This window comes from Syngnathus leptorhynchus, chromosome 6 (genome assembly GCF_054491065.1).
Source record: "Syngnathus leptorhynchus isolate UIUO chromosome 6, UIUO_Slep, whole genome shotgun sequence".
Taxonomy (NCBI): domain Eukaryota; kingdom Metazoa; phylum Chordata; class Actinopteri; order Syngnathiformes; family Syngnathidae; genus Syngnathus; species Syngnathus leptorhynchus.
Window position 1 is genome coordinate 1,779,559 of NC_141200.1, and position 24,843 is coordinate 1,804,401.

At 46.4% G+C, this 24,843-nt stretch overlaps 1 protein-coding gene across 6 annotated transcripts in view; it reads right to left on the reverse strand.

Moving 5' to 3' along the window:
* The window catches only part of kcnq1.2 (potassium voltage-gated channel, KQT-like subfamily, member 1.2), a 70,040-nt gene extending 45,227 nt beyond the window's left edge, over positions 1-24,813 (reverse strand). Inside the window, exons 1-16 of one of the 6 annotated variants that reach the window (XM_085913896.1) lie at positions 24,346-24,813; positions 22,971-23,579; positions 18,741-18,831; positions 15,291-15,417; positions 15,106-15,184; positions 14,937-15,033; positions 14,085-14,225; positions 12,865-12,975; positions 12,694-12,789; positions 12,484-12,621; positions 11,321-11,489; positions 10,639-10,665; positions 10,057-10,110; positions 9,751-9,868; positions 8,935-9,003; positions 1,559-2,349 (exon numbers count right to left, since the gene is read on the reverse strand). In XM_085913896.1, coding sequence (XP_085770022.1) covers positions 2,169-2,349; positions 8,935-9,003; positions 9,751-9,868; positions 10,057-10,110; positions 10,639-10,665; positions 11,321-11,489; positions 12,484-12,621; positions 12,694-12,789; positions 12,865-12,975; positions 14,085-14,225; positions 14,937-15,033; positions 15,106-15,184; positions 15,291-15,417; positions 18,741-18,831; positions 22,971-23,506 — 2,034 coding nt within the window. In that variant the 5' untranslated portion in view covers positions 23,507-23,579; positions 24,346-24,813 and the 3' untranslated portion in view covers positions 1,559-2,168. Of the gene's footprint in view, positions 1-1,558; positions 2,350-3,215; positions 6,404-8,934; positions 9,004-9,750; positions 9,869-10,056; positions 10,111-10,638; positions 10,666-11,320; positions 11,490-12,483; positions 12,622-12,693; positions 12,790-12,864; positions 12,976-14,084; positions 14,226-14,936; positions 15,034-15,105; positions 15,185-15,290; positions 15,418-18,740; positions 18,832-22,970; positions 23,580-24,345 lie in introns of those variants that run through there. The other 5 variants (XM_085913892.1, XM_085913897.1, XM_085913893.1 and 2 more) reach the window with 5 other exon arrangements.
* Positions 24,814-24,843: the final 30 nt, after the last annotated feature.

The following is a 24,843-nucleotide window of genomic DNA, read 5'->3' on the forward strand; positions in this document are numbered from 1 at the left end:
CACTGAATGAGTTAATTCCATGGAGGCAGATTTGGTTGGCATTAATCAAAAAGGGATTGACCCCCGCATTTGTGTCCCAGTTGACTTTTTTTTTGCAGCCTTGGACACGGAAGCTCAAATAAGAGTCGGAGAAGCAGCAGGTGTAGCGTCCATCTTCAGATTTATCCCAAAGGCAAACTTGAATTTGCGTCATGAGCTTTCCGTCCGTTTATCAAAAGACTGCAAGGTCCCCTCAGCAAATCAGGTGGCTAAAAGGAAATAAAAAGGGGGGGGGGGGACACTGTTTGCCCCCGCCGCCTCCCCCTTGGACACACAACGACTCATCACTTTTTGCCTGGCACAGCTGCGGCTGTCGACTTTACCATCTAATGCATTTAATAACCGTGACCTTCACGCTCAGCCTGTCAAACCTTTATTAGACGGAGAGCCAGAAAGGCAATAAAAGAAGGCCACAGATGGACGAGGGACAACCCCGCCGCAAACAGAAGAACTTCTACATGCCGTCACGTCTGCCGACCACTTCGATGACTCCGCCGACAGATGTCCGCATCAATCCAAAACGACCCGATGGCAGCGCGTTTGAACATTTTTCAAAAAAGGGCTCTCCGGTCGACACACGCCGCCACTCGGCCGGAGGACTAAAAATAATATCTAGGTTAGCGAAGCCTTGCCAAGCCTCAAACACAACATAGTCTCAGGAAGCAGTCCTTTTCAGCGGGTCGCCATAGCGACCGACCGCATGCACAAGTCAGACAAGGGTGAGTGGTCAGAGTAGCAGTCAGGCCGTGTTGTCTCCTCGACTATAATAGGTCCAAAACACAGCCTTGGTTTAACTAAGCACAGATGTGTTGGAGATGGCGGCTTTTGCATACACGGGTCAAGCGGCGGGCAGAGCCAAACTAACCCAATCACGACATTAGTACCAACGACCGGGGGGGGGGGAAAGAGAGTTTGTTTTCCGATCCCGACGTGCCAAAGTGAACCTCGGCGACGATTTGAGCAAGCTCGCGCTAAATATGATTCATGTGATGAATCAGGATGGCTTGAACGGACAAAGATGAATGAAGCACTGTGATGTGTCAAGTTGCAAAAACGCTTGGACCCACCCGACTGATTTGCGATCGGAATCGAGACATCTGTCATAGTTCGGGACACTTTTACGTGAATTGCTTTTTGGCGTATGAGGGTTTCCGTTATTTACTTTTTAGCAAGAAGTCAAATTTGTGACGACGACAAAAATGAGCGTCATATTGAAGCGCCTGAAGCTAGGACACAAACTTAGGCGAAGTCAACGTTAGCATCTAGCATCCATTTTCTACACCGTTTATTGTCAATGAGTTGGAACCAAAGCCGACTTTAGGCAAGGTGCGGCAACAAACCATTCATCGTCGATTACAATACTAATCGCAATTGACCAACTGGTTTGACCCAGATTTGCCAGTTTGATAAGCATCCCTAGCGAGTAGGGGCATGCTAACGTACGCGGTGGCATTTTCCAGCACAGTCATCTTGCCCTTCAAATCATACCTCAGCGCTTTAACGCACTTGGGCCGCCGCTTGTTGACAGCTTTGAATTGTGGGACGCCTGGGAAAGTCCAAATACGTGGGCAGAGGCCGGAGCCGAGCGTGGCGCTGGCAGGCGTTCAGGTGCGAAAACGCTCCGATTGCCTAAGTGTGAAACGGAGCGCGGCCGAGGAGGAAAATACCTCGGGCGTACGCTCGAGCTGGACAAACAAGAAGCCGAGATGCTGACATATGAGCTGAGCTGAGCTGACACATGGGACTTTAAAAGCGCAGTCAAACCATCCAAATTTCCTTGTACACGAATTTGCCGCTTCGCTGACGGAACATTTTTGAAAAAGCCCTTTGCTTGAAAAGGACACTTTGTTTATGCTTACAACAAATATTGACATTGAACATGTCAGGCACCTAGTACGGAGGCCAAGGGGGGTTGGGGGGTTGGCAACACAGCGGTTGCCATGACGACAGACAGGAAAGATGGAACCGAGGGTTTGCAATCGGTAAAAAAAAAAAATCAGTCTATGCGAGATATGCTAACAAACCAACAACGGAAGCGACCGTTAGGTACAAAAGAAAAAAAAATACGGACGTCAAAATAATATTTGAATTTGAATCCACAAGTGGCTAGCTTACGCGAAAAAAGCCCGCTACGTAGCTATCGCAAAAGCAGCGTAGATAATAGAGACTCGCTGAAATTTGGCTGGCGTCGTTGTCTTGGGCCTCGCGAGCGGCTCTCGACTCCGGCTAGCGAGGTGAGCCAAGGTTGAGTCGACTGGAGCAGGTTGCGACACACGGACGGCCGGCCGTCTTTTGAACGCAGTCGCGCAGCTGCCGAGAAAACAGATTCCATTTGGCAATGGCGGGCGCCCCAGCAAAACTCCCAATGGCGCATTTACACGGACGCAGAGTTGAAAGCAAACGTCCGCTAAGTATTTTTCTTTTCTCTGACACAGAGAGCGAGAGAGAGCGAGAACTGGCCCGACATGAAGACGTCCGTTCACTCAAAAATGCACATAATGGAGCCGCTCGAGCAGAGTTAAGGTGTCATTCCAAGACTCTTGGCAAGGGAGAACTGCAGTTAACCTTTCTCGGCTCAAGTACGGCTAATCGATGCTTTGAGTGTGTGTGTGTGTGTCTCTCCGAGCTAGCTCAATGCAGCTGTGCTACTGACAGATCACATCAAAGCTAGCAGGCCCGCCGTGACGTTAGCATCTATACAAATTTGTATTTGTCGCATTCTTTTTCAATCCGACAAGCGGCAATAGCATTCTTTCATTTAATCTCTCTTACAAATACTTACTGTTTCTTCTCTTGCCCCCCCCCCCCCTCCCTCTCTATCTCCATACCCTTGGAGGTTAACTCTAAGGTCATTTAATATAAGCCAGCGGCTCGGCAAGCCGCTTCGCACCTGAAGTTGGTCGTCAAGCAGCGGCGAGCGGTCTTGAATGGCGGCATTGTTGTCCCCGCGGGGGTGGGGGGATATTGGGGAGCTCAGACAGCAGCGCACCCGCCGACGGCCACAATGGGAGCTTTAAGGGCCTGGAATAATTTGACTAAACGCATGGGATTTGCCACTGTGGATTATCGGCGTTCAGCCACGCAACCAACTGACCAATCAACCCCCCCCACACGCTAGCCTAGCATTGTTTTCCACCAAACAATTTGGATTCCCCCCCCCCCGAGTCTAAGCTGTCTTGTTCTTTTGAATTCCGCGCATGTGACCGTGGCTCGAGTCCCTTCGGATCAATTTCAATCGGCTTCACGCTGCGCCGTGTCGTTTGATAGCGTTATTTGCGACCCGTCACTTCTCCTCCAGCGCTCTCCGCCACCTTCTCGCTCCCGTCGGGACGACAATGGAGAAGATAAGGGGTTTATATTCTTAAAAGGGTGAGCTCGGAGGGGGTAAAGGGCGCAGGCTGCCTTTAGAAGAGCTTAAAGCCCAGTGTGTCCAATTAAATAGAATACCCAGACGGAATTAGTTCCGAGGCAGACCGGGTTCTAGTCTACGAAAAGAAACAATTAGATGGATTAAACGCAATAAGTCAGACTGCGCCGCCATTTGACAAACGTGCAAAAAAGGTAGAAACACAAATCCGAAATGACCAACGTCGCCCCCTACTGCATGGGAATGCGAAATGATACAAATCCGCTGTCAAATTGCACCGTCGGTTTATCTTTCCGCTATTCGAATGGTCAACAATCATTCACCCGTGAAGCTCGAGATTGCTTCCAAGTGTTGCTAGGAAGGAAAACAAAAAAGATTTTTTTCCTTTTTTTTTTTTTTTGAACATCAGGGGGAATTAGCAAAGGGCTGTTTCTCTTTCCTCGCCCGCGTGTGGAGCGTTAGCTAGCCCGCCCCCCCACCTCCGATCTCTTGCCTGGTTTAAGTCGTTGCTCGTGGCGGTCAAGGTGTCTGCATGAGGGCCCGTCATAAGCAATCCGCCGGCATGAGTAAGGGGCCTTGTGCATGAACCTAATCCCGTCAAAATGGAATGACAGAGGGGATTAACGAGTTGCTCGACAGCTAAAATAAAAAGTCGGTTGGGTTGGGTGGTCTTTTAAAGCTCAAAGTGACAAAACAATGAAGGTTACTTTTTATGCGCCAAGGCAGACGAGCACAACTTTTTTTTTTTTTCCCCGCTTTGCTAGTTTTCTCAGCAGACAAATTCCCTCCGTCGCAGTTGTGTGTATAATTTGCGCACGGTCTGTGTTTGGCTACGAAAAGCCTCGGGGGCATAACTCGGGAAATTCCTCAATGCCGCCCCTACCGTCTTTCGCAGATGACACCGAGACGGACAATCTTTTTTCCACAGCATGGCGACAGCCCCCAGCGGGTCCTGAGTGTTTGGGAAAGGCTGACATCAATGTCAGAGGCTTTTATTGCGATAGCTTCCTATTGCTTTTCACTGCTTGGGGCTGAGAGCGTGGCCGTAGGTGTGTGCGTATGAGAGAGGGGGGGGGGGGTCTCACTTCCAGCATTTTGAACCTCATTAGACGGAACGTTGGTGATGGAGTATATCGATTTCAATTAAGCAGCAAATTCATTTCTTGCCCCCAAGGAAAATGACACATTTTTAAACTCCAAATGAATTATGACTTGTCCTAAATAATCGTATCTCAAACGCTAGAGCCAATTCAATCATTTTCCGACTCGGTGACCCAAAATTACCCGGAAACTATTAGAAACCAACATAGCCGCTTGATTTTTTTTTTTTTTTTTAAACCCAAAGTAGGATTATTTAGTCCATTAAATGATTATTATTATTATTGTGCGCTGCCTCTGCTGTATTCTCTTCTACTGTATTGCCACTCTAAACAACGGAATATGCGCATGCATGCACGCACACACACTTACTGAAGGGAAAAGAAAGCAGGCATCACCCATCCACATTCATCCCCAACTGCAGATATGCTTCCCGTAAGCAGAGGCTTAAACACACACACACACACACACACACACACACACACACACACACACACACACACACACACACACACACACACACACACATCTGCCGCAGAGGCTTGCTTCTCTTCCTGCAAATGACGACTGCTAGAATGTGCGCTGCGGCCTGACCCAAGGTGGGAGAGACAATGAGGCAAAAATAATACAAATCACAGAAAAAAAAAAAAAGATTCAGTATATCAAGTGTGCGTACATTTTGAACCACGCACACTTTGTTCCAAGCCGGATCGCCGTGGATGAAAAGAAAACATGAAGTTCCTGTTAGCTAGGTGCTTGGGAGCGACCGCAACTTTTGTTCGCCGTCCGCCGCAAAGGCCGTGAAGGCTTGGCGCAGAGCGCAAAGAAAAACACGGCGTTGATAGAGAGGGAAAAGTGTGGTTTCCTTGATTATTTTCCTTTTCGGCTTCCTCCGCACAGCAGGATGGAAAAATGGGCTAGAAAATATGACAATGAGCCGAGCCACGTCGCTCGCTAATGCTCGGTGTGAGGTGGCCAAGACACGCCTGACTTTGGACACCAAAAGTCAGGGAGGAAATTGAAAGAGGAGGAATAAAAGAAGAAAAAACTCGACAAGGACATTTCCACTTAATCTAAACACTACACTTAACATATCCTTCGCGCTCTGGGTGGAAATGAGAGCAGGGATGATGGCATCTTGATTTTAGAGTAGAAACAAAAGCGTCAAGTGAGGAGCTCAGTGGTAGCAGAGTGATGTTGCAACAGCGCGTCCTGCTGGTCATAAAAGGAAGTCCGCGTCTTCCACGTTCACCATTCATCCATTCAAAGGTGATGTTATGGGATAGATTTTTAAATGAAATGTTATTGAATGAATATAATTGATATTACTAAAAAAAAAAAAATGATTGAAAAATGTCGCAATGCGGAGCTGAATTTAATTTCACTTTAGTTTCATATTTCACTTCAATGTTAAAATATTGATTGTGACAATATATTTGACAAAAAAGAAAAAAAAAATTGAAAAAATGTAATATATTTACTTCTTATAATGTACTGATTTGTTTGGTGTGTAGACTGAGCTTGTATAATATAAAATAACCAGAGTGCCTATTAATCACTTTTTAAAATGTAGTTACATTTTATTTTATTCATTTTGCTGCAACTTTGGACCTCTGCAACTCCCCCTTTGACTTGCTGACCTCCACTTTTGAAGCAGACCAGAAAATGAGCTTTAAAAATGGCAGGCCAGCTCAGAAGGAGACTTTTACAGCACATGTACATTTGCCGTATATAAAGAGTGTTGTCTTTCAGCACCAGAGGAGGGAGGGCGGGGTTAATAGTCCCATTTGAGGAGGTCTCTCGCTATAAACTGCTCTATATGGGCTCCTATTAACAGCACTGGAAAATTACATCAGCCAGCAAGGCGACAGACACGCGAGCGACGAGGAACCAGTTGAGCTAAAAAAAAAAAAAAAAAAAAAATACACATCTGTCTCCATCAATGGTGCAAAGGATCAAACTTTTGACTTTCCAGCGACTCTCACAATTCTTCAAAGTTCGAGCTCCTCGAGCAGGTTAACAGGCCAACATTCGCTCGGGGAAGGGGCGTGGCCTTCCGAGCCCATGCAGCCCCCCCCCCCCCAGACGAGCTCTGTCAACAGGCCTTCCATTCATCTCCAGGGCCGGAACAACAGAGGGGGCTTTCTGACGGAGCTCTGGCACCTGGCCGCCGACGGTCGCAACATCAGAGGTCGGGGTGGCGGCGGCACCGGTCGCCACACCTGAACAAACCCTCCTCCTCCTTCGTGTACCCCCAGCCAGCCTCCAAATCCACATCAAATGGCGTGAAATCCTGAGAGTGCAGGAGGCCGGCCAAAAGCAGTGCGGAGGAAGCCTTCGCCGTCGGCGCTGTACAAACAGGCCCGCTCAGGTGCTGCGGCTGCGGCACACTGCACTTTTCATCCACGGGGGAGGGCAGGCCAGAAAATGGAGTGTATTTATCCAGGTGTCAGCACTAATGTCAGATCACAGAGAGGTGGCTTGGACATCTCGCAGGGACAGGGCGGCATCTATCCCGAGGCTGGAGTTTAATTTGACATGCCAATCATTTGATTTAACGGGCTGGACAGCAAAACAAAGTCGCGCAGACGCTTGTAGATGATTTGAAAGGAGTCCGCCGCCGCTGCACACATTGTGCGCCGTATGCCGGCACCGCCCACCCGCCGCGCCGCGGCTATGGCGGTACAGTGTACAAGACGAGCATACAGAGGCCGCCGCGGACAAAAAGTCAATTTGTTCACAGCGACGGGCGCACAAAAGGCGCCAGTTGCCCGGCAGAGGGGGCCCCCGGGGGGCCGTGATGCATGCGTCTCTGCTTCCAGTGGCTCCCGTGGCGCTGCCGCCGCGCCTTTTCATTATTTATCTCCGGTCAGCTCGGGAGAGAGGGGGGGGGAACTCATTAAGAGCTGCCCGCAGGTGGGCTGTGTTGGCTTTTACAGGACTGAGGATGGAGCAGAAAGAGGAGGGAGGAGAAGGACAACAGACGGCGACTCGGTGCCGTAATATGGTTGGAGTAGATTTGTAATTTAAAAAAATTTATAATAATAAAAAGATATTATTGCACTGTTATAAAAACACAATAGAAAGAAAATGGGGTTGATATAAATGTATGTATATTTTCCAAACGGTCAAGGAAGAGAAATTGAGGGATTTGCGTATTTCGGCTTCTCCAAATTACAAAATGACTTCGCAGTAGTAATGTCGTAAGTCGTCGTCCTCAAAGAGACAAAAATACCAAAAGTCACAAGGCCAAACTGAAAGTGGCTATCTTTACTCTCCATCTGCGTAATCCTCTTCACACCCACACGCTGAGAACACACAGCAGAACTTCCTGGGTGGTGGCCAGAGAGTCTTGAAAGCTTTGTCTTCCCTTCCCCAATTTTTTATTTTTTTTCCGGGGAAGGGTTGCACGCATACACTAGCCTGCACCACTTCCTCTTCAGAGGCCCGCTGATGACTATGCTGACGCTTCTCACACAAAAAAAAAGCACTCCTCCCACATAGCCACAAAGTAACAGTCTCATTTCTGCAACAAATCCAAACAAACAGCGGAACTCTCGGTGGAGTTGCAGAGAGGAAAGTTGGCGTGCGTGATTTGTAGTAGACGCGCCCTCGGGCGGTTCAGGGTGGAGATGGCCATACGGAGTCCAAAATGACAGCGCTTGCCCGGATGGCGTGACACCAGGGCAGCTGTTTTGGGAGCGCCCCGCACGGCTCCGGTCTGAGCCGGGCCATTAAAGCTGACTTACGAGCGAGCTAGCGAGCACTGCGCGGCACACAAGCGCGCACTGTCTCCCAACGCCCACTTGAGGGCCGAGCGGCCGACCGGCTCGCTCGCACGCACGCAACCGCAAATCATGTCACAATGGACATGCCACGTTTTCAATATGCTATGCTTGAGGCCTTTTGGGACCAAGGACACGCATATGCCATGGGAATTAAAAAGATGCCTATCAATAATAAAAAAGTATTTTTGTTACAACAGGAATATAAAAAGCTACATTCCTACTTTGTCAATTCTTTGATAATCAAGTTCAACAATTTCTCTCGATGGACTCACAAATTGGGCGGATATCAGAGCTCAAACAGTGCATCGCTGCCATCTACTGGTTCCTGTGCGTCAGTCGAATTGAAATTTACAGTGAGACAACTTGTTCTGCGTTTTATATTTTTTCCTAGCAACTAAAAAACTAACTTCAAATGGCACTTTTACAAAGATGAATACTACCGGAGCCACAAATATTTCAAACAACAAAAATGTGTGAGCATATTTGGAATGTCAAAACTTCCCATGATGTCCTACTAAGGTGGATGATAGGACAAAGGGTGGAAGGTGACGAGAAGGAAGGAAGGAAGGAAGGAAGGAAGAAAGAGGCAGAGTGGTGGTAAAGAAAAGGAGAAGAAGAATAGCATGAGAGGCAGTACAGTACCTTGTGGAATTCAAGTGGTGAGTGGAGAAAGAGTCCTGGACCGATGCCACGAACGGGCAGGTCAAAAGACTGCAAAGAGAAACAACAAGCAATCTGACGCTCACAACGTCCCTCGAGACACATCAATTTTTTTTTTTTTTTTTAAGGTACCGGACGGTTTTTGTGAGTGGAGAATGTGAGAGAGATGAACAACAGCAGCAACAGAATAAGGTCATGAGGTGCCTTGGAACAAAAACGCTTCACTCGGCTTTTTTCTTTTCAAGAGGGGACGGAAAGTGGAGTGAAAATGCAAAGCCAGGAGTGAATAGAAGTAAAATATGTAAGGGTGGGGAAGCTATAGTTAGCACCAAAGGTCCATTTGTAGTGAATAAATTACAATTTTTGGTTGAATTAAAGGCACACCTGATGATCTCTCAAAGCGTAGTGCTAGCTAGCTAGCATCATGGAAATGTGCAATAATCATTCAAAGTAATCAAACAGTGGCGCTATTCTTTCGCCGACAGCGTTGAATTGTTGTCTAAGGACCTTTCGCTGGAGACTATTTGCGGATTCTTTGTGAGCGTGTTAGCGTAGGAACGGAGGAAGCCATGAAAATGTCACTTTGTCGCAATGACATTTCGGAGAACACAAGTGGCTGGAGCCAGGTCGGCAAGACCCGCTGATGTCATCATAGCTTTGTGCGGCGACAGACCATCACGGATCTACAATGCCTCTTTATTTTTTTTTCAGCTCTGCACTTTGGCTTAGGCAACATTTCAGACTACCCCAGCTACTTTTGTTTTTGTTTTTTTCATATAAAAAGCAATCGTGACTTACTCAGCGTTGTCCGTCGTGGCAGAGAGGGGAATATCCTCACACATGCAGTCCAGTTCGTCAGTCAGGCTGCTAGTGCGGGTGATGTCCATGGACAAGCTGTTGTCGTGGCTCAACTTTACTAGAAAACAAAACAAGGTGAGTCTTTAGGTTGGGATGCAATTTTTCTTGCTGTCAAAAACAATCAATAAAAAGATCATGTGACATTAGCGGTATACTATCGATACGCAATCTCACGATACTTTTCGATATCAGCCTAGTTTCTTTGCGTGATACAATGGAGAGAAAAAAAAAAAAAAAGAAAGATACCTGGAGAGGAAGGACAGCTCAGAGTGAAAGACGACCAAGAATGATGACGAGGGCCTGGGTGCGATTCAATGCAAAAAGACAATTCAAGCAAATAGACAGCGGACGGAACACATTGATTTTACATCGGCATTTTTTTTCGATTCATGGAAACCTGACAGAGAATCTGCGAGAGTGACCAAACGTCGAGAGCCAGACAATGAGCAGTTTACCGATCACGATAGCCGAGCAGTGCTGGCAGGACACTGGGCTATTTGCTTGGCAGCGTTTGGTCCACTTGGGGACAATGGTGCTGCCAGCCTGCACGTCGAATTAAAATGGTGTCTGGGTCTCACGAAAGAGGGAGGCCAGCTCATGATTTAAAAGAAAACCAAGAAGATGATACGCGGGGAAACATGACTGCCTGAGGAAAAGACAATAAAGAAGACTACGACAAAAGCAAAGAGGATGAATACAAGAGAAAAAGACAAATGATGACATACAAGAAAAAGTTGATGATGCAACCGTCACCCGCTCTAAAGATTTTGCCCGTAGTTGTGTTTGTCAGCTTCAAGCTAGCAGTCGAGTCGAGTCGAGTCAACTCACCTGTTTGTTTGAACATCCGAGTGAGTCCTGAGAAAAGAGAGAGAGAGAGAGAACGGAAATCTTTTTAGGGAGCACAAATGACAATATATGCTACCGCTTTTTATGCAACATAACAAAAGGATTGTTTCGTCAAATAATGTTGATAGTTTGTTTTCGTCATTTTGCCTTTAACACACAATCCATTTCAAATAAAACAATCAATTCAACAAATTAAACACATTGATTTAAATTCAATTCCCTGCTTCCAACAAAGAATTTAAATACATTCAATATTTTTCCCGGTCACACGCTTGGACGGAAGGCTCATAAAGCGCACGTATGAACCTGCCGTGTCGGGGTCACGTTTGTGTGCCATTGAGCAACAGGAACTAAGAGTCGTAAACACTCTTTTCGTTTGAGTCACGTGTGCAAACAACACGCGCGCCCACGGAAGGGAGGGGGGGGGGGCGGAATTCACTGCACGTACGGACACGCATCGGTCAACAGCCCCCTGACCTCTTCGGGACGCTAATGGCGTCCAGATGTCACACCTGAGACCCTTGGCGGCCATATTGGATGCTTGTGACTGTTTACGGTATCCAAAAACATTGACATGACTCATTATGAATTCTTACACGTCTCCCTAATGAGTTGGGGGGGGGGTGCACATTTGTGCAACGGTCGAGCAGCTCGGTCGCAGTACCTTCCGCGGTGCCGGTGGGCTCCTCCGCGAAGAAGGAGACGTCCTTCTTCTCCGCAGAATCGTCAATGTGATCGTAGGTGATTTGGGGGATGGACACGGCCCGTTCCGACGACACGCCGAGGGAGCCGTTGCCTCGCAACGACTTCAGCCTACTCTTGGGGCCTTTTTTCTGAAACGCACAACAAACCGCTCTCAAGGACACGTTCCCAAAATTGAACAAGAAGTCAGCCATGTTGGATCAAAGCTGCCATTTTGGGTGAATCTGTTCAAACGAGACCCAACTGGATCCATTTGTGGATCATTCGCTAACTTTAGGACGTAACGAATGACCGCCACGATTTTATACAACATCCGACTAATTAAAAATTACTCAATGGGTTCACACACGCAAGCAAGAGCGCATGAGGTCGAATGAGTCAGTTCGAAGGAGTCGGTGACGGTGGAGAATTTAATAGCAATGAAAAGGATGGAGGGGAACATGAAAAGGAGAAGCGAGCGCTAAACCAATTATACGAGGAGGGGAAGAGCGAGGACGGCAAATACGGAGGGAGGAGAGACAAAAGGTGTCACATGTGGCGACAGAAAAGAGCGGAAGCCGGCTCCCTCTGCAGCAGCCCCCCCCCCCTCCCCTTTTTAGGTACGGGTTCAATGCTACACAAAGATTGTTTTGTTGTTGTTGTGCTAGACAAAGGTTTACTCCCATGAGAAAGGCGGCGGTGACATCATCTCCACTGACTGAGTCTTTGTGCGCAACAGACAAAGGAGTCGAGTCATCCTGGTGGAGTCAAGAGGAGGGGGACCGTGTGTGTGTGTGTGTGTGTGTGTGTGTGTGTGTGTGTGTGTGTGTGTGTGTGTGTGTGTGCGTGCGAGAGTGTGTGTGTTTGTGGGAACTTCACTTGCCCTTTTATGCTGCAACTCAGCTAATACTGCTGTGAAAGGAACAACACTAGCAGGCGCCCAAATCTGCCACAATAAAAAATTGCTAGAAAGATATGCAAACGATTCAGGGGCCGCCATATTGGATGTGGCATTATCTGTGCCACCATATAAAGATGCACAATTGTTTTATCAGTGTCAATCCATTTACTCCATAAAGTTTTAACGGCGAATAAATTGCCCCCCCCCCCACCCCCCAAATTCGTCTATAACGAATGAAAGATTACCGATATGTTGAGCTTCCTGACAGTGGGGCTGGAGTTGTCCAACTCGGCCACTCTGATGCCCTCCGGGGTCAGCACGTACATTTTCCACGTGGCCGCGCAGCCGTTGGGTTTCTCGGCCGCGTAGCAGCGCCAAAGTGTCTGAAGCGTAATTAGACTATTTGAGAAAAATCCATGCGGCGGCGGCGCCGTCGAGACGACCGAATCGCTTACCTGGATGAGCGAGGCCGCGGCGGGGATTTGTCGATTGAAGTGCTTTTGTCTCTGCTTCTGCTGGACCTTCAGGGCGAAACCGGATCCCAGGATACCCTGAGGCGAGAAGATGCCTCGCATCACGGCGGGCGACGAAACAACGCCGGCGGGAAACGATGGGGTGACACTTACGGCCGGCAGAGCAAAGAAGGAGATGGCGAAGACGCTGAAACAGGACGCGATGGCCTTGCCGATCCACGTTTGGGGAATCTTGTCGCCGTAGCCGATCGTGGTCACAGTCACCTTGGGAGAGACGGGAGACGAGGCGGTTTTTCTTACACCGTAGAAGCAACGCAAGATATCTTTTACAGCAGATTTTGGGAAATTGGAATGGCCCAAGAGCATAAAGTGAGAGAAAATGGGGGAATGTGATCCAATCCTGGCATTGGCTTGCTCTCCAGCTGTGTCCCGCACCTGCACATGGAGGAGGAGGAGGAGGAGGAGGGGGGGTACCAAAGTTCAGTGCACTGACATTCTTGTCAGCGCACACACATTCGCAACTCATTCTACTGGAACCGAAGATCATCACTCTCCAGTTTACAGTCTCAGCAAAACAAAAAAGGTGCAAACCCTTCCCCGTTGTTGCGATTCTTTTCGGAGCTTTGTGAGCGGCGCCGCTCAAACGGGGAGCTCGATCGGGAGCACGGGGCGCCGTGACCCCTTTCCGTGCCTCGTTACATAAAGGCCGTAATCCCGCAATTAAAGTTTTAATTAAAGGAAGCGACACTTTATATCGCGGCTCGAAGACTTGTGTGAGGGGAAAGCGGCCTGAAGGTGAATGCTTTATTACCTTGCTTTTGTTTGCAGCCCGATCCCCCGCACAAGACCGCCATAGGTTTCTCATTACGGCCCGCTTTCCATTCAAATGTTTAATTAACTGCTCGGGACACTGGAGCCCTCGCGCCCGGGCGAAGCGGGGCATCACAACACGCCGCGCAAAAGGGCGGGAAAAAAGAACCCACAAGAGGTTGAATAACGCCACACACCCGGGTGGTCAGACTCTGCCCCCCTCCGACGACAACCGCACTCGAAAGAGCATTGTACAGATAATTTGTTGCAGCTATTCAGCGCAAGAATTCTCCTTTTTTTTTTTCTTTTTCCACGTCCATGTGATGTGGCCGCTCAAGTGTGTTAACCAAGCCCAAGTACCTCTTTGAAAAGGGCCCAGCCAGAGAGGCACTATCAACAAACTAGCTAACTAGCTACATTTCTGTGTGGCTCAGTACCACGCTAGCTAGCTATTTCTTTAGCTAGCGATCTACATATCTTTGTGGCTGAGTAGCACGACCACTGACCACTCTTAATGCTCAATATCCCCAAAATACGATAAACATGGCGGCATAGTTGCTTACCACGCCCCACCACAGGGCATCAGCATAGCTGGAGAAGCCCGTCTTGCCCTCCTCATCCACAGCATCCTTCTCCGCCAAGTAGACAAAGTAGGACGAGAAGATCAGGCCCAGGAAGCCGATGTACAGCGTGGTTATCAGCTCCTAATAGAAATAAAAATATTCAGAATTTGTGGCGCTCAGGTTTTAAAGCAAACACAGTGGAGCAGCATTTAGTGGTTATGCCGCACACAAACGGAATGAAGTTTATTATTCGATACTTTTCCACAAATGCTCCATAAGCAAAGAAAAACAAATAAAAAATAAAAAAAGTTTGCTCTTAAAAAATAAACAAAAATAACAGAACTAAAAATATAGTCCAAACGCAACAAAAACGAACTCTAATAAAAAAATCCAAAACTATTACGTATAAGGCCGCTACCGACCTGCGCTGGGAAAAAAGTGCCAAGCACTTCTGCTAAGCAGAGCGCATCATTTCATAAAAGGATCACCCGACAAAAAAACGGAATGGCCGCGGTCCATCTTAACACACCATCTTGACTCCTCTCGTGGTGCATCAAAGAGAGATGAACGTCAGGTCCAATCATAGCGTTCAGCCATCGACGATCTGCTTTGCGTTGGGCTTTTATCCTTATAAAGCCGGCACTGCTCTGGCTTCTTTGTGCATGTGTGCACCGATCTGGATTAGTCGCTGTGAAGCCGCTTGACTTTACCAACAAGCCAACGGAGCGAGCGTCACCATAATGAGCAGCATTACAGGCCATCATTGAAACTGAAGTTCTATCCCTAAAATGTAAGCATTGCGATCCACAAGACAAACTTTAAAATGTGACTGCTGCTTTATTTCGGACTCACCTGCCGGTGGATGAAGACCACCGATCCCAGGAGCCTCCACGTTCCACCCTGTCGGTCCACGTGTAGCATGCGCAGGATTTGCAGGAAACGGATGCCTCTGGGGGGGAAAAAAAAAAAAAAAACCTCAGTCTTATGGCTCAACGGCTAATATTGGAGAAGGTCTGTCTACCTGATGGCAGATGTGGCGAACACTTGGCCATTGGAACCCACGGCGAGCACAATGATGGAGGCGATGACCACGATCAAGTCTGTGACAAGAGAATGATGACGTGATAAATATAGAAATACAAAGGTACTTTGTTACTTCCTGCCACTAGCAATGGGGGCAAAAGAAACAAAAAAGTCCAGGTGCACCTATGATCGAGATGGGCTTCCTGATGAAGCAGAGGCGTCCTCTGAGGCCGGCGTATTTGCTGCGGCAGCCGGCCGACCACAGCCGCACCACGTACTCGCTGCCGAAGAACAGCACCAGCACAATTTCCTGCCCCACACAAGGCGACGTGATTCCATTAGCGTGGAGATAACGGCAAACGGATACAACAAGACGGCAGGTCGCGACAAGTGCGCCAGAGACACAAAGGAAGCGGCGGGCCAGCTGTGGACCACCTCAGAAGAAAGTTGGGACATGATAAGGAACTGAGTTGTGATGGAATTCATACTTTAATTATTATAGTTAGCATAGTTATTTTTTTTTTGTTGATAATAATTGCAAGATGGAGGGCTGTGGGAGAGGTCAGATTAAATCAATTATTAATTCTGGCCAATCCTAGCAGCTCCTTTTACTCTCTTTAAGCATCACAGCTGTCAAGTAGGTCTGCAAAAATATAGCCCATAGTAGCCCTTGTATGTGAAAGCGCAAGTTGACATGCAGTCATTTGAAGTCACAAAATCGGTTTCTATTGCAAGCTATAATTACCCCCCCGTGTAGCTACTTTTTACTCTGGCGCGTTTCCCACCAAAGTTCCACTCTGTGGCACACTTTGAAAGAAAAAAAAAAAGAAAAAACATGATGTGTGACTTAATTGAGTGGGGCCGATGGAGATACAATACAATATAACACAATACAGATGGTGTGGTCGCTGAGTATGCATAATATTTAGCCAGCACGCTGCGAGTCGGGACGTGTGGGTGGCCGGCGTGTACTCGCGAAAGGGCCACCCCTCGTATGAAATGAAAGGCGATCCCCCCCGGAGCCCTGGTGCAATAACACGGCACAGTGGAGCCGCAAAACAATGGCCTGTCCATCAGAGGTAGCAATATTTGGACAGGAGCGACTGTGCTTTCCTTTTTTTTTTTTTTTTATTAGCGGAAAATGTAGACAGTGGAGTAATTAAGTGGTGCTTTACGACTTCAAGTTAGTTTAATGAAGCGAGTTGTGTCAATAAACCACAGTTGAGGGTTGACTGTGATGTGAGTGAGTATTTTGGGATGGAGAGGAGATACCAATAGTGACAAGTTGTGAGGTTTTTTTTTTTTTTTTTCCACAAACTGTAATTCAATTATATTTCTGCTGTATGACCATAGCACTGAATTGAAATGGTTGTTAGTTAAAATACTGGAGTGCAAATTTGTTCTTTTTTTTTTTCCCTCAAGAAGATTCTCTCATCCGATTAAAAGGTTTTTTGTAATTGATTTTAATTAATTTTCAGGTTTTTTTTGTTAAGCGTAGTGAAATACTTACCCTTAAAAGGTTAATCATTCAAATGCTAGAACATATTCATGCTAATAATAACTAGTATTTTTCATTATTATTTTAAGAATGAATGTAATAAATTAGAAAGCACAGCAATCTTATTTTTTTTTGGAAAATATAAAAAAAAAAAAAAAGAGTATGGGGTTAAATGTTAAAAATAATTATGTAATGCATCCTCATTGAGTTTTTCATCATTATAATAAATTCTAAAACAATGTTTACGCGGAAATGCATTTGGGAGATGACATCCATCTATTTATTTATTTATTTTCAGATTACATGAATGTAGCCTCAATTCATTTGAGCAAAAACCAGCAGCCCCTCAAAATATCAACTCCGTCTCCTTTCCAGTACTTTCGATATCGACATCTGGATTATATTTTCCAGTCAAGGGTATACAGTTCGCCCCCCAATTCTGAAAAAAATGTGCGAGGGGATTAAAGTCATAATTCGATAAAATGGGTCACCCAGATGCTGTTCCCATATGCGTATTGGATACGTGGAAGCTATATTATGTTGACAGAAAACAGCGGTAATCTGCCACAGCCAGATGACGATCATAGGCACAAAAGTACAGATTAGAAGGAAAAAGTGATTAGAGAGGAGATTTAGCCAAGTGGGTCTGAACTGTTCCGAAAATAAAAATAAAAAAAAAAGCCTTTTAGTGTCTTCCAACCTATGACGTGCAACATTATTGTGTGGATGTTTATCTACTGTGAGGACATGTTGCCTGGTCCACACAAGATACAGATGAGCTACTTCATTACACCGTTGTGTGTGTGTGGTGTGTGTGTGTGTGTGGTGTGTGTGCCTCCTGCCCATGGCTAGCTTTGCTTTACTTTGGCAGCTGCGCCCAAGGCCAAACATCCTCAAGGACCAATGACCCCCCCCCCCACCCCACCCCCTTCTGTGCCATCCAAAACAAGCAGCCTGTGCTTCACGCATGACAGCAGACCCTGAACTTTCTAAGTTTAGCCACGGCCGCCAATCATCACCAGCGCAATACTTGGCCGCGCCCCTATTTACACACATGGTCGATTAATCGTTTATTTTATCGGCTTTTATGACACGATATGGGGGGGGGGGGGGATTGGCGCAGGGAGGCCAACTAAAGAGTACATTTTAAGGACCTGAGGGGAAAGAAATGGAACAAATTTGCAGATATAAATGACAATATAATCTTGCTTTAATTTACTCACAAATGTCAATGTCTCTCATTTTGAAATCGGAAAGAAAGCAAGACGGGAAAGTACATGTGTACAATACTCTGCTTGATTTGGCTCTTCTCGGTTATAAATAAATGAATAACCACGACAGAAGGTCGTCGAAGGGCACTGGCCAAAAGTTTACGGAACACGGCGTTCAATCCTGTCCTTTGGCTGGCCCCCGCGTACGACTCGGGAGGTGGTACATAAACTGTGTGTGCGTGCGTGTGTGTGTGGGCGCAGTAGCTGCATGTGTATTTATACTTTATATTCCCAGTGTGCTGGCAAAAAAAAAAAAAAAAAAAGGGATGATGCAAGCTCTTTGAAGAGTTTCCGAGCCAGCAGCCTTCACGTCCTTCCACCTGTTGTAAGATCTCGATTGATTGCGTCATTAAAGAGCCTTAATAGCCCCCCCGAGGATAGGCCTATATTAAAAAAGACATTTTTAACAGTTTCCAACACTTTGTTGGAGCCACGTCACTTTGTAGTTGTTCTCATGTTGATCATACACGCACGCACGAGGTGTCAAATTCATTTTTGTTGTAGGCTGCATCGTAGTTACCTATCCCGTTGTGAATATGAAAACCATAACGAGAAAATGTGATCACCTCGTCATATTCAAAAGCAAAGTTGGCCGAACAATTAGTCACTCGCCACTTGAGAGCTTCCACTGCCACCGTGTGGCTAAGAGCGGGTACTACATGCCATATTTCACAATCACGTTCTGCTTTGTTTAGTTTTTATTTTCTTTAAAAAAAAAACACAAAAAAAACGTATGTACAACCAGGGTAGGTCTATAAAAATCAGACAGACGTAGGAGAAAAAAGGAAGCGATGAAAAGTGTGAAGTGTTTGTTCATCAACAGAGAGAGACCGTTTAGAAGAAGGACAAAATTCTTTTACTCACCATCCAGAAAAGAGATCCGGAGGCAAAGTCGGCATATTGCTCGATTGTGGACAGGACACTGAAGATGAGACACACCAGGACCATCACGAAGCTGTGGAGAGGAACACAGCACCAGGTTAGTACAAGTGGACAATAGAGCAAGTCAAAAATGATCAACAAATAATAAAATGAAGAAGGAACAAACTGTAAAAATAAAATTAAAAATTCATGCACGCTTTGTAGATGTAGTGGTTATTTAAATAGGTATTTTTAAAATCACATTTTTTTTAACAGGGTTGTTCTCTCGTCTCGCTGGCCTTGCAGCTTTACCAGGTCTCTTTCCAAACCCCGGCGGGATTAAGAGCGGAATCACTGGTGTGTTTTAACGATCCCTGAAATAATCCTTTGGACGCATCTTTGGAGTGCTTTTGACATGACATGGCAGCAATGTTTGCATGCAGCAGCATCGTCATCGGGCAACCGCACACAAAAAAAAGAAAACGTGTACAAGTAGCAGAGGGTACGTTATGCGTCTGTGTGCTCCGAGCTGGATTACGCGCCATATGCTAAAAAGGGGGTTATGTAAGTGTCCGTTGTTTATTCCCATTCATACTGGGCAGAAAGTAAACAAATTCAGCAAGGTTGCCGACTCGACTCGAACTGCGTGACCTTACAAATGTTGCCTGCTTGCAATGAAAATATGCAATTTTAAAAAAAAGTGAGCAATTTGTTTTGTTTTCAGACTTAAAGTTTTTGCGTGCGTCACGCAAACAAACATGACCATAATATGAAAAGCGGGGTGCGTGTGAATTTCTCACTTTTTTGTCTCCATCTGTCCACTTAGGGGGGGGGGGGGGTGGATGGAAGGGAAAGACTCTCGACTTTAAAGTTGCTGACACGTTGGGCAGATGGGCGTGCGATTTTACGGGTTGAGGATTACTTGACCCCTCTCGCACACAGATGCCACGTCCTAAACACGCGCACGATTTGGGCAAACGTTTGCCCAAATGCGAGAGTCGAGGCTTCTCGGGTGAATGAGTCCCAGGCACTCGGCTTGAAAATGGGACAAGCGCACAGGTGAAGAAGCGTCTCTTTGTGTCCACTCGTGGTTTCGATGAGTGAGTCGGCATTTCCCAACGCTGACAAATGTTTTTGTCGCACACAGATGTGAAGGACAGGACGGGACGGGGTCACGCTAAAAGCGTGATCCAACCTTGCTTTGCCCCAGAGGCCAATAAAACCTGCGCGATCTGATTAAAAGAAAACAGCTGGGGCTTTAGTGAGAATTACCGACAAAATTCAAAATCCCAGCGCGCAGCTTCGTTCAAAAATGAGCTCGGAGTGAGTTTGAAAATCACAAAATGCAAATATGAGGACCAGATGGAAAGCAAAAGATAGCAATTCTTATTTTTGTTGGTTTGAAGTGAAAGGTATATTGAGAAGCCAAACTTTTTTTTTTTGAAAGTCATATTCTGGCTGCAATCCTTTTAGGCTGTTATGAATTTAGACTCTTCATATTTTGCGATATGTTTTCCACTGGGCCTCTGACGTAAACATGCACCATCATAACAAAAAGTTGAGATGTCTATGGTGGAGCTCAACGCACACAAATTGCCCCGGCCATCACTGTTGAGCAAGGATGTCGGAGACAGAGCATCCCCCCCCCCCCAAAGGCTCAGCACTCGCCATCCCATCCGTGGGAGGAGCTTAAAGACGGATTACGGCACATCAGCCTGCAAGCCAGAAGCGCGGCTATTCTATCCTGGCTTAACCATCATCTTGTCCACCTAATAGTTGGGGAAATAAAACGGTTAGGTTACAGGTGGAACTGCAGTGAGCATGCGAATGGCTGAACCCATTTTTTTTTTTTTAAATAATATATTGCTCTTGGTCAGTCACCTTGGTAGCGCAACGCTGACCAAGCTAGTGAGTTCTCATATTATTCCTTTATAAAGAACTGCTATCTGTTAGCATATTGATTTATTTATCTATTTATTTATTTGTATATTTATTTATTTGTCCATTTATTTCATTGTTCTTTTATTTATTTATTTATTTTTACTTTTTGAATGATACTTTTCTTGTAAATGTCATTAAATGCATTCCTGCCTTTATTTTTGGGGTATATTATAAACTGAACTGTAGACTTAAAACGGAGATACGGGTAATGAGCGCCATTTTTCTTTTGGCGTGGTGCGCCGCCGCGTTGACTACGTACGAGCGACTCCAAACACGTCCCGCCAACTTGCCGACAAGAAAATGGAAGCGGCCCACACAAACATAATCTCTCCTAAGTAGATATGCAATATATGGCTTTGCTTCTGCATACGTGCATACTCACAGAGGAGGAGGTCAAAGCCCGGAGCCTGATTTTAGTAATCTGCCGGGTTATAAATACACAAAGCCAAAAGCAAGTATCGCAGACAACATCTGGGTGTGGACGGATGGACGGACGACAGGTGTGTCATCTGTCGACCCACCTTTGGCACTCGCTACAGCAAATGAGGTTATCGCGTCTGAAAATCGTGTCGTTCGGTACGGAGGAAGCCGAGCGCTGGATGAGAGGCGTCCGAATGAGTTCAAGGGTCGGATTATGCTTTCAGTTGGAATCATAACTGCACAGTTTGTTCCCTCCGCTTATGTAAAAGACTCAAGGGAAGTGTCCAAATGTGATCTCTAGCCCTCGGTTGTCTGCGCGCAATCTCTCAAAGACGCGTGTGTGTGGCGTTGATGGTTTCCCTCGGTCGCTGGCGGACGTTTTGAAAACTCGGTGGAAAACACCATCCGTGATTGAGTGACAACTCATTTTAACGGGCCGCAGGCCTATTAAGGGCCGCCACGAGCGATACCATCGGAGCGTTTATGTTCCATCTCGGCCCCCCCTCGCTGATAGCCATTGACAAGCGATCGTTACTTTTAACCGACGGACGGGTTCGGGTTCTTATTTCTTTGTTCGGGGTGAAACATTTGAGCTTCAATTACTGCTGGCTCATCGGCAACGCGGCACACAATGGAAATGAGAGGCAGCCCGGTGTTTCCATTAACTGCCGACAGGTAGGGGATAATATGTGAAGAGGGAGGACTGAGTCGTCCTTTCTCACTTGGGGCTCGGTTTCACGCAGATGAGCGCTTGCTTTCCATTGTTGAGCAAATTTGATGACAGGGTGAAAAAAAGGGTAGCAGTGAATGGGACCCAAACTAATTGGGATATTCTATATCACTTTTTTTAGACCGACACATTCACAAAACATGAGTAGGAAAAAAGAAAAAAATCTTGTTTTCTAAAATGAGAATGTTAATTCATATAAAATAATTGGAATGGAATTTTTAAATTAAATTTACTGTAATGTTCTGTTAAATTGGAAATAAAATGTTTGCTTTGGATTATAAAAACAGATTAGGCGTCATACTTAATCTACATCAAAGATCTGCGGACAATGTATTTACAGGGTTGTTTTTTTTTCCCCTTCCAATGTATATTTTTTGTACATGACAACAGAATTGTCAATCTTTTTTGGTTGTTGGGATTGTAGCAAACAGTCAATGGGGCTGATTCCCAGTTCAGTGTTCATGTGGAGCAACAGCGGCGCTAATCCAGCCGCATCCTGTTAAAGTGAGACGCTAGCCGCCAGGTCGCCGTCACCACGCTGGCAAAAAAAAACATTGCTCGCGTTCACATGAGGACTTTTTTTTTTTTTAATGAAAAGCGCCTCCATGTTTCATGCATGAAGCCGCCCATTTATTGACAGCGGGACTAGGCTGAGCAAGACTGCAGACGGACTGGATATGGTGTACCAGATCACGCTGACCTGCTTCTGGTTGGCTCTTTAATTGAGCTCACCGCACACACACACACAAGACTTCTGTTTCTGAGAGCCAGAACCTAATACTGTACTAGATGTAATTAACAAGATAGGGACAACAAACACCGAACAGGCATTTGTACACGCAGAGCGGCCACAAAATCAGGTCCACCTGCACATCAATGCTGCAGTTATTGATTTGAACTCGCAATCAATTCTAAGCATCATCAAAACCGGTGTTTGAATCAACCATTTCCTGCTTCAATCAGAAGATACAATCAAGCTGCCAAAGACGCCGGCCCGCCAGGCATCTGCCCATCACGCCCAGTAAGAACATTTGAGATGAAAACTGAAATAAGATTGTCATTACTTACGATTTTTTTTAGGTGTGCCACGAGAGTTTCTTAGAGCAAACTAATTTATTAAAATTCTGATGAGTGGTACTTACACGAGGAAGTGGTAGAGGAAACATTTCAGTCCGGCGGGTCTCTCCAGGAAGTTGTAAACATCGCCCTGCATGCTGGTCTTGACGTACGGCCGCTGGAACTCCTTCTGGTGGCGATGCAGCCAGCTGGAACGCGGCAGAGGCGCCGAGGCGGCGGGGAGCTGGCCGTGGCCGATCTGCAGGGCCGCCGGGTCCTTCGCCGCCCGACAGCGGGGGACGCCTGATTCATTATTCACCGCCGCGGGGTCCAGTTCCAGTGAAATAGGAGAGTAGCGGCCCATTTCTGGAACGAGGCCCCCGCCGGACACGGGGGGCGAATCCTCAGCGTCCGTCTCCTGGTCCAGACTGAGGCTGGTGCCGGCATAGCCGTTGGGGCTGTAGCGGGCGAAGGGGCCCCCCAGCCTGGTGCCGTAATCCCGCTGTAGGTGGCACGTCATGTGGAAGGAGCGCGCACGTCTCTCGCCCATGTTAGCTCCAAATTTCAGAGACGGAGCCGAGGGAGGCTCCGCCGAGGGCAGGGAGCACTTGGAGGAGGTCATGAAGATGATCTTGGTGGGCTTCCAGTTGCGGATGAACGCTCACTCGGCGGGCCGCCACCATGTGCGTCCATACCTGGAGTGGTGAGAAGTGGAGATAATATGACTGAAAGAAGCCCGGCCCTCCGTTATGAGGGGCTTTGTTTTCACTGGCCATAAAAAATACAACAGATGGAAAGCACAATGCATATAAATAAGCAAAATATTAAAAATGTATCTTTCAACATTACCCTTAAAGATAAATGGCTTGCAATTGATTTGGGGTTTTTTTTTTTTTTTTTTAAATGCGCCGTAGTCCACGTAAGCTCCACTAAAGGCAATTCTAAATGACACAAAACATTTCAACAGAAGTCTAGGGATGAGGACAAAACAGGAGATCCGTGACTTGTCTCTGGAAAGACATTGAACTTGATACATACAAGTATATATAAACATCGTGTGTGTGTATGTGTGTGTGTATGTGTTGATGGTAGCAATTTGAAAAGCTGTTATGGAAAAAAAAGTCACGTCTGTCCACAGCTATTGAAGGACCCATGACAAGGACCACATGGACTGCTGTCATCGTGTCGATTGAGTTTCTAACAATGGCACATTGAATTCACATCTAAATTACCACCATGGCTGGAAAATGAATTAGATGATATGAATACAGAGTTGAGATACAGTAGACAACACTGCGTACTGAAAAAGTCTACACACCCTTGTTCAAAGAACGGGTTTTAGTGAAACATCAAAACTGAGACCGTAATAAATACATTTAAAACTTTTTACACACCTTTATTGTGACCTAGAACTCAATAAAACTATAAAAATAAGCAAGTACATTTGGTGAAATGGCTTACCTTCAAACGCGCAAACGGCGCCAACAGCAGATTTAATCATGAATGTATCCTCAGCTGTGGCACAAGTCCGGCTAGTACAAAAAAACAACACATTCAAATGAAAAGTAAATCAAAATATGACTCGTCGAGTTGTCTGGAGATAAAACCGTGAAGAAATATTCAGTGTTGGCGCTAACAACAACAAAAAGTGACAAAGAACCAAATGCGTTAAGTCGGAGTCCGTTCGCGGGACTTTGAAGAGCATCACTAGGCAGTTCGACCGTGGACGTTATGCCGAGTTCAATGTTACTCAATAGTTTTCAGTTCCGCATAAATCCTCCGCGCGTTTGCTATTTTGAACCGCAAAAAACATCGAGCATACAAGGCGGCCTTTCATGACTTGTATCCGTATTGAACGTGACTCGTTTACAGGGAAAGTGTTGTTGTTCGGCGGACATTACAGAGCGAGCACGACCCATGGTAATGTCGCTTTACGAGGGCAATTGAACGTGTCACATT